The sequence below is a fragment of the Eulemur rufifrons genome, chromosome 20 (genome assembly GCF_041146395.1).
Source record: "Eulemur rufifrons isolate Redbay chromosome 20, OSU_ERuf_1, whole genome shotgun sequence".
NCBI classification, from domain to species: Eukaryota; Metazoa; Chordata; class Mammalia; order Primates; family Lemuridae; genus Eulemur; species Eulemur rufifrons.
The window spans coordinates 5,950,018-5,966,520 of record NC_091002.1 but is presented as its reverse complement, the minus strand read 5'-3'; the positions used below and the strand labels follow the sequence as shown (position 1 = coordinate 5,966,520).

The 16,503-nt window shown below is 66.4% G+C and overlaps 1 protein-coding gene across 1 annotated transcript; it reads left to right on the top strand.

Annotated features, from left to right (window-relative positions):
• The first annotated feature begins 424 nt into the window (after positions 1-424).
• On the top strand, positions 425-16,483 carry LOC138400665 (E3 ubiquitin-protein ligase TM129-like). Its single transcript, XM_069495711.1, has 2 exons — positions 425-775; positions 16,120-16,483. The coding sequence occupies exons 1-2, from the start codon at positions 487-489 to the stop codon at positions 16,140-16,142; spliced, it is 312 nt and encodes a 103-aa protein (XP_069351812.1). The 5' UTR covers positions 425-486; the 3' UTR covers positions 16,143-16,483.
• Positions 16,484-16,503: the final 20 nt, after the last annotated feature.

Here is a 16,503-nt window from a genome sequence, read left to right as displayed (position 1 = left end):
CCCCTCGGCGGCCCCTCTGCGGAACCCCATTTCTCAAGTGTCCCGCAGTGGACAGAAATGAGGGGCGGGGCAAGGGGGAACTCCAACTCCCAGAGTGCCCTGCGGGCGGTATCACCGCAGTGGGTTGACTCCATCGCCCCGAGTGTCCCGCTAGAGAGCGGGGGAGGGGGCCGGGGCATGGCGCGAGAGTCGGACTCCATTTCCCAGAGTTCCCTGCAGGGGTCGTGACGGCGGCCGGGTGGGTTCGGACTCCATCTACCGGTGTCCCGTGGAGGCCTGGCGGCGGGAGCCCCCCCACCCACCCCCGTATCCCAGAATGTCCTGCGGGCAGTATGACTGGGGCTGCCGGGGGAGACTCCATCTCCCAGAGTGCCAAGCGGCAGCCGGGTGGGGCGGCCACAAGCGACCGGCCAGGGACCGACGCTCTGGTCTCTCCCCCTCGCCAGGGCTGTGGGCATCACCGGATGGCTGACTGGCGGCGGTGCCATGAACAGCCCTGAGATGACCTTCACGCTGGCCCACCTGGTCTTCGCCATGTGCTTCGTGTTCACGCCCAACGAGTTCCACTCCACCAGGCTCACGGTGGAGAACCTGATGTCAGGCTGGCTGGGCAGCCAGGACGCCGCCTTCGTGTCCTTCCACCTGCGCAGCACGGCCGCCACGTTGCTGGGCCACTCGCTGCTGGCGCTCGGTGAGGCTCTGCCCGCCAGCTCCCTGCCAGGGACGGGGACGCGGAAGCCCCGTGCGTCTAGCTGCGACAGCCTGGCGACTTGGGGTGAGTGCAAGGGGTCCGGTGGGTGATGCCGCCCTGACTGGGCCTCAGTCTTCTGTCCGGCACTGACCTCAAGGGCTGCTGTGAGCACTCCTGGGGTGGGGGCTGGGGGCCTGCTTGCCTCCTAGGAGGGGCTGCTCACTCCCGGCCCCTATCCCTGAGTGCTACCTGTGGGTTGTGCGGTGTGGCTCGGACTGCAAACTTCCATCTGCTCCCCTATCTCTGCACTGGGTCCCTGGACACCTGGCCCCTCCAGAAAACTAAGGCTCAGGGGACCCAAGGTCACATGACAGGTCTGAGGCCATAGCTTCAGCAGGAGCTGAGGGGGCCTGGGGTGGAGGGGATGCAATGGCTCTGAGAACCTCTCTGGGGCTGAAAGGGGGACAGGACCGCAGGCAGGCAGTCGGGGTTGCCGGTGGACCTGGGATAGGCCACCCCCATCAGTTGCACCCAGACTCCTCTCCGCCCACACACCCACTTTAGAGGTGGGGAAACTGAGGCAGCAGAGCCCATGCTGCCCTGAACATGAAGGAATGAGCAGATTACTGGGGCCTTGAGGGCTTCATACCCCAGTTCTGCTGCCTGTGAAGGGCTCTGAGTTCCCTCCACCTTTTCAGGCACATCTCTGTGAGGGACTGGGGGGGTCCAATCTGGGAGGAGGGTAGGTGCCCACACCGCAGGCAACGCACCAGTCAGGGTTCAGTTCCTCCTCCAAGGTCAGGAAACGGGAAAGTCCCAGATGCATAGAGGAAGTGACAGTGGGTGGGATGCGGGCCTGTTCCAAGCTGGGGTCCAGCCACCAGCCCACCGAGGCCCCCATCTCACCCAGTGCCTCTGGCAGGGGCCTGGGGGACAGGTTGCCTGGGTAGGGACGTCCTGGACCTGGGACCCCTTGACCCTGTCTCCTTGGAGATGAGATTTTCACTTTGTTTCCAGAGTCTCCTGGGATGAGCAACAGGGGCAGCTGGAAGGCCGGGAGGGGCCCGGTGGCGGTCGGTGGGCCCAGTGTGAGGGCCCGACAGGGTTAATGAGCTGCCTCTGCTCCCACTGTTGTGGCTCGGTCATTAAAACCCCATCTCCTGCCTGTGTCCCAGCCCTCCGGGGCCTCCTGGGGCCTTTGTCTCACTTTCTAAGGCTGTGACAGGATCAGGCCGGCTGGGGGCCCAAGGAAGAGAGGGGGGCCTGTGGCATACAGAGGCCTCGGCCCCTGGCCCCAAGCCCTGGAGCCTCCTCTGCCAGGATGCCCTCTTTGGGGGCCGGCATGGGCCAGGCTGGCCGGCACGCCCTGAGCCCAGCCCAGGATGGATCCGCCCTGGCTGCACCCCACGGCCACCCCCGCGCTGTTCCCAGGCCCCGCGGCGGGTGGAGAGCCCCCGGCCCTCCTCGCATTTGCCCACGGTCCGCTGCAGGTTGCTAGGAGGCGGGTGGGGGCAGCGTGCGGCCGGCAGCCTGGCCAGGAGGAGGATCCGGGCAGGGGGCGGGTGCCCAGGGACAAAGCCCGCCTGTGATTAAGTCATCTGCCCGACGGCACCACGCACACCACCCAGCCAACCAAGGGCCGCACCTGCCCACACCCCTCTGCTACTGCCCCTGGGCCAGGCCCAGTGACCTCCTCCCAGGGCCTGGCGTCCTCCTGCCCCTTCCAGCTCTGCTGCTGGCCTGCAGGTGACAACGTCCAAAGCCCTACTGCCTCAGTGCACCCATCCGTTGCATGGGCCGCCTAGGCTGGAGAAGCATCTGAGGGTCTCGCCCCATTCAGTGCCTCCTGCAGCCCTGACCATGCTGCCCACCTGCCCGGAGCTCCCTGAGCTGGAGGGCCCAGGAACTGGCTGGGTGGGCACACGGCCACCCGGCTCGTGGAAGGGAGTGGGGTCCCTGGGCTGCCAGTGGACCCTCCCACGGTGCCTTTCCTGTCTCTACCAGCAGGACCCCACACCCTTGGGAGGAAGAGTCCAGCCTCCTGGGGACCCTGGGGGCACCAGGGCGGGGAAGGGGTACTGTCTGGGCACACAGGCGCCTTGAGGAAACATGTTATCACCGACCCCTTGCCACCGACCCCACTGGCGCCACTGGGCATTTGTGGGGCCCTGGCCCGACCCCAGGAGAGCGCCCCAAGCTCACTTTAGAGCAAACACCAAGTGGGGAAGGCCTTTGTGGGCAGGGCCAGCCCCGCTCTGGGCAGGGAGGCTGCCGGGGTGGCCAGGCCCGGGCCTGGTCTGGATGGGTGACGGGTGGGATTATGGCCGACAGGCTGAGGAGTCGGGGTTTCAGGATGGGGCGGAAACTTCCTGGGATTTGCTGCTAATCAGGGCCTGGGGCGGCCACAGTTTATCTCTGCCTCGGTCACATGGTCACGTTATCTGAGCCTGTCCTCTGGCCAGAGTTCTGGGGGCTGGGGAAGGGCAGGGCTCAGTGGGCCAGCTGGCGGGCGGGGGTAGCCAGGCCTGACCCCCCGGGCCCCTGGTGCCCCTTCTCCCCGTGAAATGCTCTGTGGCCTGGGTGCACAAATGGGCATAAATGAGGTGTCCAGGGCTCCCCTCGCTTCGGGGAGCAGTGGGCCGTGGGGCCTTGCCAGGACCCCTCTTCCCACCCCGGAAGCTTGCCAGTCCCCCTCTCTTCCTGGAGACCCCAGCCAAGTCCCAGCCCGGTGAGGGTGGCTTTCCTGAGTGGTCCTGGGTCTAAGCTTCTTTGTTCCAGCTCAGCTGGCCCCGGGGAGCTGGGTTACAGGAAGGCCGAGGAAGAGACCCCCTCACCCGCCTCCACCGCACGCCCACCACACCCCCACTTGGGAACCCCACGCTGCAGCCCCACTGTCCACTCTCTGGCCGATCCCTGCACCTGTTCATTTTCTAGTGCAGCTGTGCACGCCGCTGTCCCCTCTCTTTGTGGGCCCTTTCCCTCACCTGGCCACTTTGACCCCACCCCGACTGGGAACTGGCGGGGGGCTGGGTCTCCCTGTTCTCGGATGTGAGAGGGCAGCAGCCATCTTCATGGGCCAAGTGCCATGCCAGCCCAGGGGACTCAGTGGTGACCAGATGGAACCATCGCCCTGCCTTGGGGGCTGTGGCTGCTGTCCCTGGGAGGGCACAGGGCTGGCCAGGGGTGGACGGCAGACTTGCCGGCCACCTGGGCCTCTCCCAGCCTGTGCAGCCTCACTGAGCTGGTTCCACTGGCAGGCAGGGGTATGGCCATCGAGGGGAGGGGGCTCTCAAACCAAATGTCTTCTTCACTGCCAGACAGGGAAGGCCTTTTGGAGAGTAGGTGTTGGGCTCAGGGCACAGGTGGCCTGCACTGCTGGGGTTGGACTGCATTAGTGGGACCCTGCAGTCGCCTGTTGTGTCAGGATTGCTGCTGGGCAGTGATGGTGGCGCTGGAGGCATTGGCAAGGGAGGGGCTGGGGCAGTGGAGATGTCAACCCCTGTCACTGGGGGCGGAGCCAGTGGGGCCTCAGTTTGTGCCTGCCACCTGCCTGGACCCTCGTGTGCTCAGGCCTGTCCGGGCTGGGCATCCCCAGAACCCCAGGCTGAAGCCCGGAGTTGGGGGCTGTGCTGTTCTCCCCAACCCATTGCAGCTGGGGCCTCTCCAGGCACCTTCACTCCGGGGGGCGGTGGCCAACCCTGGGTGCGGTGTCCTCTGGAACGGGCCCAACGGCCCCTATGAGGGAGAGGAACTCGGTCCCCTTCCACACCTTCTTTCCCAGATCTCAAACTATCCCATATACAGCAGGTGCTCACGAGGTCTGTCCTGAGACTGTTACTCCCTGGGCTCCTCTGGCACCTCCTGCCCTCTTGCCTTGATGCCCGCTGCCCCCGCTGGCTCCTCCTGTCACTCTCAGACGCAGCACCTCCTCACCACACATTGCAGCCACCTACTTTGATCAGACCCCCTTCCTGCACGTACCGACAGCCCCTCAGGCTGGCTGGGAGCTCCTGAGAGCACAGCCCCATCCCCAACAGGCCAGGGACGATGCACATGGTCAGTGAATGTTTGTCAACGCACGACAGGTGGACAGACGGGGGTGGCGGTGGGGGGCAGGAGCGGATGAAGGGTGAGTGGCGGGTGGACGGCCTCTGGGTGCAGGGGCTGGTGGGAGAGCAGCGGAGGGGAGAGGCTGCCAAGGAGGAGGGGCTCCGGCTGGGCGATTATGAGGCTAGGAGGGCGGGGGTGTGGGCCTTTCCAAGCTACCTGTCAGGGAGAGCGGAAGCCCAGGGGCCGGCCGCCCATGCAGTCCTGTGTGTGGAGGCCCGCGCTGCCAGCTTGTGCCACAGCTCGAGTAGTGTGGGTCCCCGGCATGCGCCAGGAGGCCAGGGGCCAGCCAGGGCCAGCTGGGGTACTGGCCTGAGGTGTTCTGGCTCAGGCAGCGCTCACCTCTGCCTCCCCCTGCCTGGAACAGAGCTGGGGGCCAAGGGTGGGCGGGGAGGGGTAAGTCATCAGTCTCAGGGAGCCCTGTATGAACTGGCACCCACACCTGCCTTAGTGAGCCCACAGGCACCCCTGCCCTTCACACTCTGAGCGGGCACCAGGCCCAATGTGATGTGTCTGCTGTGGGTACCCGCTGCCAGCCTCCACCAACTCAGGTTGTCTTGGGGTTACCAGGCGGGCAGGCACCAGGGGGAAGGAGGATGACACACAGCGCCCACCCAGCCACCTGCCAGTCCAACCAGCCACATCTGGGCCTGCTCAGATGCCCCTCCTTGGGCAGCCTGGCCAGGTCCTCGGGCAGCCCAGAGCCCCCTGCACTGGCCACTGGGCCTTCTGGCCTGGTCAGGGCCAAGGGTGTCTCTCCCCTTCCGTCCCCTGGTGGGGCTTGCAAGGGGCCAGGCTGGGGCTGGCGTCACCTCTGGGGTTGCTGGGCATGGCAGGAGGCTGGGGTCATGGTGGATCGTCCCCAGAGAGCAGGACGGGTGGAGAGAGGGCAGTTGACCGGGTGCAGAGGTGCCGAGTGCACCAGGCGGTCACCCCACATCTTCTCTGTTCTGTGCGTATTTTTCAGGGAGGGGCACTGAGGCCAGGCAGGGGCCAGGTCAGGGCTCGAGGAGGAGCCCCAGACCCTGTGGCCACCATGCTGGGGGCAGGGCAGGTTCCCCTCCACAGCCCGCAGGTGCCCTCTATCCAAACTGGAGCCCGCTGGCCTTGGCCAGGCACGGTGGGGATCGGGGCGCCAGGCCGCGCCAAGGCAAGAATGGTGCCTTGGCTCCTCTCGGGCCCCTCCCGCCCACCCTTCCCAGATCACCACGCATGGAGCTGGGGCCTGTGGCCATCCTGCCTCTATCAGCCCCTCCTGGGGGGGTGGGGGTGCAGCAGGCAGCGGGAGGGAGGGGTTCTGGGCAGACACCAGGATGAGCCAGGAAGGCAGAGCGGGCAAATCTTATTAGCTGGCAGACTTCCGAAGTCCCCATTGCTGACCGCCCAGCGACCTTCCTCCTGCCTGCCCAAGGGAGGTGGGAGCCGGAGGCCCTCCACCCTGCGCGCAACCCTAGCGGGTCTCCCCAGAGCAGGTCGTGCCAGCGGAGACCTGCATCTCCCCCTCAGAGTCCTCGGCCAGGCCAGCTCCCCCGGCCCTTGCCCGGCCCTGGGCCTCACTCTGGCTGAGAAGGCTCCTGGGTGTCCGGGCACTTTCCTTGCTTTGAGGGAGCCGAGGGGGTTGTGGGAGGCCTGTCCAGTGCTGGGGTCCCACTCAGCAGCCTGGGCTCTGGCGGCCTCAGGGATCGGCCCCCGATTTGCCGGAGCCAGGACGGAGTCGCCATTCAATGGCCAGAGGTTTCTGTGTGCCCGGTGCTGTCCCAGGGGCTCAGTGCAGGCAGCAGGCTTGGCCCAGCCCGTGGAGATGGCATTTCCTGGGCAGTGTGGTCCAGGCGAGGGCGTGCAGGGCCAGACCCCTCCCCGCCTCAGGGCCCCTGACACACTGAGCTCCCGCTGGCCTGCTCCGGGGTCTGGGCCAGGCCACTCCAGGCACCTCCCAGCCTAGAAGGGCCTCTGGGTCGGGGCACCACCGCCTCTGCTCCCAGCTGTGCCACGCAGACAGTTCTGTGCCAAGCCTGTCTCCCTGAGCCTCAGTTTCCCCACCTGCAAAATGGAAAGCATGGCAATGACAGCCAGTCCTGCCGCAAGACCCTGCGGCAAAGGCTGCTGGTGCGGCCTGGGCCTCGGCGCTGTCAGCTGAGCCGGCCTGTGGTCTGCACTCCCTTCCTCCCCAGGCCAGGCCCAGCGGGCAGAGCGGCCATCCACGGGGTCCCCATCTGGAAACGATTGTGCTCACGGCCCTCAAAGATATAATTAAAATATATTGGGTTTTATGCTCCTTCCTGGGCTGGGGCAGAATCCAGGCTGGTTATGAAATCGGATCGTGCATGGGGGCGAGGGGGGTGCACGGACTTGGACAGCGTCCGCCGGCCCAGACTGCCTTCGTGGCTCCCGTGGAGGACACCGCACGGACGCGCCCGAGGCCTCCAGGGAGGGGAGTGGGGCGAGTGCCCCAGGGCTTTGCTGCACCCACTGCGCCTGTCCCGGACGGTCCTGTGCACACTGTGGGGCCTGGACCTGCCAAGGAGCCAGCGGAGGCTGCGCCCTCAGTTCCCAGGCCTGGGGCAGACACCCCCACCGAGAGTCGGGCAGCGAGACTCCGGGCTCCATCCTGTCCCCTTCGCTTCCTCTCCTGGTCCTTTGTCCTCCGGCCTCACCCTCCCACCCCAGGGAGCCTCCTTGGTAGATGCCCCTCTACTAGATTTGGGTCCTCCTCCCCGATGTGGCCCCATCTGTGAGATCCACCCGGGGGTCCCCCAAGCCTCTCGGAGTGTGGGTCGAGGGCGGGCTTGGGGTCGGAGAGGGCCGCCTACCTGGCCGTGGCCAGTCCCTCACCCAGCCCAGGCACCTCTGCTAAACCTCAGGCTTCGGGGGCTGAGGAGAGTGGTGCCCCAGCTCCGGGGACTGGGTGGAGAATGGGCCATCTCTCTCTCCTGCCTGTGCCTTACCTGGCCATCCCTGCCTGGAGCTGCCACACCTGCTCTGAGGGCCTGTCAGCACAAGCGCCTCCTGCTCCAGGGAGCCCTCTGCCCTTCCTGCAGCCTTCAGTGCCCCGTCCTTTGTCCCACCCTAAGCTCAGATTCCAAGGAAGGCCTGTGCCCCTCCCGACCTCAAGCGGGGACTGCCCTCCTGGCCCCACAGCTCAGAGTGCTCTGTCAGACTCTCCCCGGTCTAAAGGTGACTGGGATGATGCCAGCAGCTCCCCGATTGAAGCCAGTCTCGTGCTGGCCCTGTGCGTGGGGCCCCGTCACAGCCCATGGGCCCCAGGTGCTGGAGCCTTGGGCAGCCCCAGTGAGGAAGCGCTGCCCGGCGGGCGCCAGGGCCTGAGGAGGATGCCTGCAGAGCACTAACCATGTGCCCTGGCTCCTCCCCTGGCCCAGCTGAGCGCCTGCTGCATGCTGAGCTGGGTGCCTGCTGTGTACCTGGCTGACCTCCTCTGCCGGTGGAGGCTGAGCGCTCCCCCAGCCCTTCTCCCCAGCAGCCTGGCTTGGGGTACCTTCAACACAGGCCCCCAGCATGGGTAGCACTCCCCTTCCAGCTGCCTGTCTAACCTTGGAACTGGTGATAGATCCTCTGCGGCCCCTCCCCCCCCCCCCCCCACCTATGGCCTGACTGCCATAGGACCCTTATGCCAGGCTCCCTGGGGGGAAGAAGCCCCGGGGAAGGTTGCAGTGCTGGGCACCCACCTGGCCCTGCGGCTGTCAGGCTGCTGTGGCCAGGGCTGGGCTCAGCCCAGTGTGGGAGGCTCGGAGCCCGGCACCCGCTTCCCGGGGCCCTGGCAGCTGCTGTCCTCGGGCTCCCACCCCACCTCCCCAACCTGGCACTGGTGGCCCGGCCCCCAGCATGTCCCACAGCCGAGGCCCTAACGGACACTGTCCACGGCCATCCCGAAAGGTCCCAGGCTCCTCCCCACTGCACACTCGGGCCCTCCCTGAGGCTGCTACTTCTCTGGACTCAGCTCCCCAGGGCAGGGGCCCACCTAGGTCCAAGTGCCTGTGGGCTGCAGCTGGCTCGGGAACTTCCCTTCAGACTCTGAAGTTTCAAGTCCCAACTGTGGGACCGTCCCTGAGCCTTGCTCGTTCGGACTGGAAGTGGCTGTCGCCTGTCTCAGGCCGCTGGAGAATCCCACGTGCTGATGAGCAGGATGAGCTTAGAAGGGTGTGGCGGTTTTTGCAGGGAAGGGCCCCCGGGCTCTGCGGTTCTGTGAGAGCCCCTGGCCCCCAGCCCCAGCAGGCAAGGACCCCACCCAGATCTGTGTGCAGGGCTCAACCGGAGAGTGTACGGGCCCGCTCGGCCTCGGCCTCAGTAGAGGCAGGGCAGGTGCTCCTCCCGCCCCGTCCAGGCACAGGCTATGTCTCGGCGGCTGTGGGCCCCGTGATCGCTGGTCCAGAGGGACTGACTGCTGTCTCTCGCGGGTGGAGGTCAGGGGCCTGGGTTTAGGGGTTTGGGCCCGGGGACTCCCATGGGCAGATGGGGGTCCACGGTCTGGCCGGGAATGGGGGGAGAGTGAGGGGAAGGAGGGGGCGCTACCTGCCTCCTCTGCTTCCTCACCTCTGCCTGGAGTCCTCACCCGCCAGCACCCCCACGCCACGGGCCTGGTGTTCTGCAGGGCCCATGGCACCTCCTCCAGCAAGCCTCCTCCCACAGTGGCGGCTCTGGCCTCACCCAGCTGTCCCCAGCCAGAGGAGGGGGCGCATCAGGCTGGGCCCGGTGGGGCACCAGGGGCCAGACAAGCCTGGGCTCGGGGCAAAGGTACATTCCTGCTTTCTGGGTGTGTGGGGAGGTGGGTTCCCAGAAACGCTGAGGAGGCCTGGCTGGCGGCCCGTGGGGAGAGCCCCTGGCACTTCCTGCTTGGCTGGAAGACAGGCCGCCCGGAGCTCAGGAGAAACCCGCCGACAACAACAATAAGCAAAACGGCTGGCTTTCCTGGAGCCCTCCCTCCTGCCCCCAGAGACCCCGATCACAGGAGGTCCCCTGGCGCCCCGGCCTGGGCACAGCTGGCACTCGGTCACTGTGTCCTGCGGTGCTGCTTTCCCGGCCCCTCCAGCCACCCTGTGGCTCCGGCCCAGCTGTCCTCGCCTCCCCATCAGGCCCGGCAGCGGGTGTTGCCGTCCCGGGGTGTTCAGGGAAGCAGCACGGGGCAGAGATGGCTGTGTGACCACGGGCAAGTCACGTCGCCTGTGGGGTGGGGTGCTGCCTCGACCCGCCCTGCCCCCGGGGGTGGAATGAGCTCATGTTTCTGGCAGAGGCGCAGCACCTGGCGGGCAGGGAGCCCTCGTGGAGCGAGCCACGCCGTGGGCACGTCGGGGCGGGTGCAGATCCGGCCCTTGCCCGCCTGGCTTGGACGGCCCTCTGGCTGGGTAGGGCCTCCCAGGGGAACACATGGACCCCCTTGGCAGCCTACAGGTTGGGCCAGTCGGGCACTGACCAGCATTCGAAGCCTCCTCTAAGAGACAGGCCCCAGCCTGGCAGCGCCGCTAGCCCTCCACTCAAGAGCCCTCTCCTCCAGGAAGCCCTCTCCTCCAGGAAGCCCTTGATGCTGGGGCTGCCCCCATCCCCACCCATGTCCACAGGGGTGTTCCCCTCAGAGAGGAGGGGTGACCAGCACGGCCTGGTCCCCACGGTCTGTGCCTCCTCTCCAGCTTGGGGGTGACAAGGGCCCCTGGGCCCTGACCGGTGTGGACAGCAGGCTCAGGCACCACACGGTGCTTAGGAGGAGTCACTCAAGTTTGGTTCACTCCTGTCACCTTGGAGGCCCAGGTCCTCCAGATCCCAGGGCATGGGGCGGGGTCACCTCACTCGTGAGCAGCCCCCCAGCTTGGAGAGCACATCTTAACCTGGAAGCCTGGGCACAAGGGCTTGAGCCTCCAGACCCTGGCAGCGGGCGAGGCTAACTGGCGGGGTGGAGAGGCCTCAGACAGGGGACGACACGTCCTGGCAGGGCCCTGCCGTCCGCGCCCCGCCCTGGCACGGCTGTGTGTGAGCTGCCGGAGGGCTGATCTAGGGGACACTGGGCCGGCCTGGCCATGTGTTTCTGATTCCTCGAGGCCTCCCCAGCATGGTGTGTGTGCAAGAGGCACCACCCACCTTGGGCCCGCCCAGTGCCCAGGCTGCCCAGCCTGCTACAGGACGGCCCACCCGGCGGTCCCTTCCCATCTGGGGTGGGGTTGGGGTGGAGCTGGTGGGAGGCCTCCTTCCAGGTCCAGAGAAGGCTGAGGGTCACAGGGCCCACGACCTCCGTGTAGGACAGAGGGGCAAGGGGCCTGCCTGGGATCCCAGAGCCAGCCCCAGATCCCGGGCCCAGCCCAGGCACTGGCCTCCAGGCTGGACACTATCCCCCACCATCTGTTTGCTGGCACAGCTGCTGGGCCAGTCGGGAGGGCGCTGCCTGCACCCTGTGGGAGTGCTGGGCTTGCCAGTTACAGGGCCGGCCCCACTCCTCCCCTGAGCTCCTGCTGCTCTGGCCTCCGGCCGTGTCGGGGACCCTGGCATGTGTTGGGGAGTCAGTGTCCCGGGCAGAAGTGTAGTGGAGTTGTGGCAACCTCTGCGTTGTGCGAGGTGGGGGCGGGGGACACTGTGACGAGAGCAGCGGGACCCTTCTGGCCACAGAGAGGTACCTGGAACCCACCCACGATGCCATACCTTTCCCTCCCCACAGCACTGTCAGAGCCGGCATGTTCTGTGCCTGCCCCGACCCTGGCCGGATTGTCTTCACGGGGCAGAGACAGGCTGTTCGGTCCCCAGCCACATCCCAGGGCCTGGAACAGTGCACGGAACAGAGGATTTGCTCAGTGCACATTTGACCTGCGGATTTAAGAATGACCGAGTGTGTGATGACATCTCAGGGCCCTGCCTGCACAGACTGATGGGGACACCAAGCTTTGGGGCTGGTGGGTGGGGGTCTGGGTGGGGGTCTACCCAGAGCCGACAGCCTGGCCCCAGCCCACCCAGCCCCAGCTGTCTGGTACCAAGCACCACCCGTGCTGCCAGGACACCAGCCCTGCGTTCTGGGAGGGGCCGCAAGGCCATGGTCACCAGACGCCCCAGGGAGAAGCCCTGGGGCCTGCCAGGCTCGCCTTTAGTTTGGCCTGAGGCAGTGTCCAGTGCAGGGGGACCCTCCAGGAGAGCAGGCTCTGAGACAGCTCCATCGGGTGGCACCCCAGCTCTCAGGCCCAGCCCCTCTGCTGTCCTGGGAGGGCCCCAGGAGGTGCCCCAAACTGCAATCCCAAGAAGGGTACTGTATGGAGGGGACCCCAGCCCTACAGGTCCCCCCTTGGGATCCCACCTACACCGTGGCTCCTCCCAGGACAGCCCTGCAGGCAGGCGCTGTCCCCCAAGTCCCACAGGCCCTAGGAGTGGACAGACACGGTGCCGCTAGAGACACTCGTCCGCAGAGGACCCAGCCACACAGGAGCCCTTTCTTTGAGGGTCCCAAGGCCCCTCAAACAGCCCTTCTCCATCCAGCCCCCGGCCCCGTTTGCACCCCTTCCTCACTCCTCTCCCCTCTGCAGAGTCCAGCCAGGGTGGGATGTTGTGAGGAGTCAGGGTGGGGGTGGACAGAGAGACAGTGAGGTACCCCGGGGGACCCTGGCCACCCCTCTGCAGGGGCCTTAAGCCCTTACCTCACCCCCTACTGGCCTGGAGGGAGGAGCCTGAGTGGAAGTGAGGCTGACTGGGGGGCTCCCAGTGCATGCACATTCATTCATTCATTCCACAGATGCCCTGAGAGGTGCAGTGTGCAGCGCAGGGCTTGGAGCCAGGCTGGGGGTGGTGGGGTGGGCGTTTCTTGGAGGAGTCTGCTCGACGCCTGCAGATTGCAGAGGCGAGGGGTGCCCAGCAAAGCCTGCAGGGAGGACAGCGAGGACCAGGGTATCCGGCGGGTGGCTCAGGGATGCAGTGTCCACCCCCAACAGGATGAGTTCCTAGAGCACAGCTGGATGGGCCTGGGCCCTGCCATGGACCCCCTGCCCCCAGCTCTACCCCCAGGCTGGCCCAGACCCCCAGCGGGCAGGCCACTCAGTGGCCGGCCCTGCCCTCCACAAGCCTCGTGGGGCCCTGGCGAGTGCTGGGGCCCACGGGTCGGGGGAGGTGTGGGGAGGCAAGGCTGGTTAGGCCTGCTGGGAAGCACCCCCGGCGGCCCCTCGACGCCCCAGGTTGCGTGGAGGACTGGGGTGACCGGTTGAACATGGTTGGTGGGAGGGGTTCAGGCGGCCCAATGGCGCCCCCTGCAGGCTTCCTGGCCCAAGGGCTCGGCACGGCTGCCCAGCCAGAAGTGTGGCTTGGGGGCTTGGGGCTTGGGTCTCCGGCCAGCCAGGACGCACATGTGCAGCTCCTGCACCCATTGGCACACCCCACCCCTGCACCCCTGCCCCGTGAGCACACCCCAAGGAAGGCCTTGACTCGGGCAGAAACCCGTCCTGGGCCTCGTCCAGCCCAGGGCCGTGGGGACAGGGCCAGCTGTTCCCATGCATGCTCCCACGGTGCAACGAGGACCTCCTCAGCAGGGACAAGGGAGGACGTGGGCTCAACCCAACTAGGGCAGCCCGAGGGTCCAGTGAGAGGGTGCTTGGAGCCTGGGTTTGAGTGTCTGGGTCACAGGGACACCAATGCCACCCAAGGTTCCTTACCAGAGGATGGCAGGCCCAGGAAGGTCCCCTCTGGGCATGCAGCAACCCTCACTGGCTTGGACTCCGAGAAGCCTGAGGTTCCGCCTGGGCAGGGGGCAGCCGTGGCCTGCGGGTGCTAGCGCCCTCCCCCAGGACTCTTGGTGGGCCAGGGTAGGGTGGGGATCACAGGGGGTGATGCCGTGTAGGGAGTGCCTGAGCCATGGTCAGCCACTCTGCAGGCCAGTCTCCCTGCACCCCCAGCCCACCCTTCACCCAGGGGACCCTGCTCCCTGTCCCTCTAAGCCCCGTGGAGGCTGCCCCTGCAGAGGGAGGGCCTGAACGAAGATGAGGGTGACTGTGCGAGCTTGGAGAAGCCGTGGCCGCCAGCCCGTTGGAAGGGTCTTGAGCAGCCCAGGGAGGTGCCGGGGGCTCCACTGCGAGGTGATCTCAGAGGGGTGGGCGTGCTCCGCAGGCCTGACTTCTCCATGTGTGGCTGAGGCCCGGCAGCCTCGGGGAGGACAGGTGGGCAGCGGGTGCTGTGGGCTGCGCAGCCCTGAGCTCAGCGTCTCGTCCTGTTGCCTTCACACACCACCGACTGGGGGAGGGGGGGCCAGACACGGACCTTTATTTACCACAGTTCTGGAGGCTGGAAGTTTGAGACCAGGGTCCTTGGGAGGGCTCCTGGCTTGCCACCTCCTCACTGCGTCCCCCATGGCAGAGTGTGCTCTGGCCTCTTCCCCTTCCTGTGAGGACACTAATCCTGCCAGGCCAGGGCCCCACCCTCATGACCTCCCCTGACCTTAAGCATCTCCCTGTACCAGCCCCCACACCACGGAGCACCCTCCTGGGACCCTCGCCTCCAGGGAGGGGCATCCTGTGGCTGCTGCCACCCCTGTGGTCACCCCTCCTCTCTCCTGTTCAACGGTGAGAACTGGGAGGCAGCCCCCAGGGTATCTCCTAATTTCCCGGGTCCCCTCCTCCTGGCGGGCAGCCCCTGAGGCACTGGCCGCGTAGATGTGCAGGGGAGACAGGGCCGCGAAGTCCAGGCCGGCCACTGTGTGCCCAGCACGGGTCATGTTTACCCGAAGAAGGCCAGTGCCAGAGCCCCTGCCCGGCCTCTCGGCCTCGAGTTAACTCAGGCTCCAGGATAAACACCATTCAGCCGCACAAGGCCCCTTTGTCCTGGGCGAGAGGCTCCCAGCCCAGGATGCTGCCTGGTGGCCGGTGTCCTCGGCACGGCCCCAGACCAGGCCGGCTGCCCCAACACGTCCAGCCGCCCTGCCTGGCCTTCTCCGGGCAGACTCCTGGCTTGGCTCGCAGAGGCCCAGTGGGGACCAGGCAGGCAAAGCTGGGCGACGAGGCTCCGGCTGCTGCTGCTGTCTCTCCAGGCTGCTTCAGAGCAGACCCTGGCCCAGCGGAGAGAGGTGGAAGCCTTGTGGCCACATGGCCCCCCAGCCAGACGTGCCTGCAGGCAGGTGGGGACACGAAGGACAGTGCTGCCTTGGGCAGCTCTCCAGGCCGTGGGACAGTGGACGAGCTCTGGAGGCCCCTCCACTCCCCCATCCACCCCGACCCCAGGCTGCAGAGGACCTGCCCACAACCTGCACTGGCCTGGCCGCTCCAATAGCCACTGGTCTCAGTGGACCTGGGCAGGCTGCCAGGGGCCCTCAGCCAGGGACTGTGTCATTTGTCCAGGATCGGGGGTGAGATGGTCCCAGGAGGCCAGGTGGGAGGTGCCACAGGGATCTGGAGCACAGCGGGCCATTGGGGGTAGCGGAGAGAGGCCTGGGGCCTGGGGAACACTCTGCCAGCCCAGGTCCCCACCCCAGCAGTGCCTGGCAGCGGCTGACTGTGGCCTTCCGTCCTGCACCAAGCCCTTCCTTCCACATGGGCTGACAAACCTGTCCTTCTACCCATGGGGCCACGGACACCCTGAGCCCTGGGTCGGGCCGCCCAGGCTGTGAAGGCCCCCCGACCCCAGGCAACTGCATACTCCTCAGCTTCCTGGTGGGACCCTTGGCTTCTTGGCACCCTGGCCCTGCCCCTTGAGGGCATCACCCCCCTGGACCCTGCACCCTGGCCCATGGTGGGCAGCGACCCCTGGCGACAGCCAGGTTTGTTGCTGCTGCCCAACCAAGGGTCAACGCTGGGTCTGGTCACCAGGCCCAAGTGCCAGACAGTCTCCGAGGCAGGTCCTGGGACTGTGTCCTGTCCCTGCCTCAACGCTCAGACTGCCGGAGTGCCTGAGACCTGGCCAGGACCACATGACTGTGGCAGGATGCGGCCTGGTCGGGAACCTGGCGCCCCACTGATGAGAGAAAACACCGCTTCCATTTAAGTTTCCTCATCAGGCCTGAGCTGAGCATTGCTCACCTGTTGGCCTCACCTGCTTGCCTGGTTCCGGAGGACAGTGAGGCCCAGGCCCAGCAGCACCAGCCCCCAGGAACAGGTCAGCGGTGCCACTTCCCAGCCCCACACCCACCTGAGGCAGCCACCCAGGGGACGCCCTGGCTGTCCCTGGTTCTGGGGGCCTAGGTGCCATGGATCAGAGCCCTGGCGACCTGTGTCTCGTCAGCTTGGTGCCTGTGTCCCGGGTCCCAGGTTGCCTCAGAGCCTCTGCACCTGCCCCAGAGTCTGAAATGTGCAGGGTGGGCTGGCAGGCTGGAAACTTAAATGGGAGCTGACCCTGCCGTCTTCATGGGATTTCTTCTTCCTCAGGGAAACATGCGTTTTGCTCCTAAGCCTCTCACATCATCGAAGACGATCTCGACAGTGCTGACTCTGCAGGGGCTCCGTGACCACACGCACACCACAGCAGGCGAGCACGTGGTCACCGGGCTGCAGGCCTGCCAGGCTGACACCAAACCCACCATCACAGCTGGCTGCAAGTGTTACTCGAAAACTTGAGCCCATTTGGATTTCAATCTGTGGTCCCCATGTCCCATGGCGCCTGCCGAGGGAGGTGGGATCAAGGCGGCCAGCTGCGGGGCAGGGAAGAGGGAAGGGCACGCGGGGCAATGGCTGTGGATAAGCTGGGCCTCAGGCCAGGGCCAGGAAATCTTCACTTTAACCAACACCAGTAACTTCAGCCTCTGAATTTAA

What these genes read in the sequence shown, in the direction of transcription:
- LOC138400665 (XM_069495711.1), top strand. Translation starts at nt 487, where the DNA reads ATGAACAGCCCTGAGATGACCTTCACGCTGGCCCACCTGGTCTTCGCC. An exon ending in CGACAGCCTGGCGACTTGGG is followed by an intron (nt 776 to 16,119) that starts GTGAGTGCAAGG and finishes CTTCTTCCTCAG; the next exon opens with GGAAACATGCGTTTTGCTCC.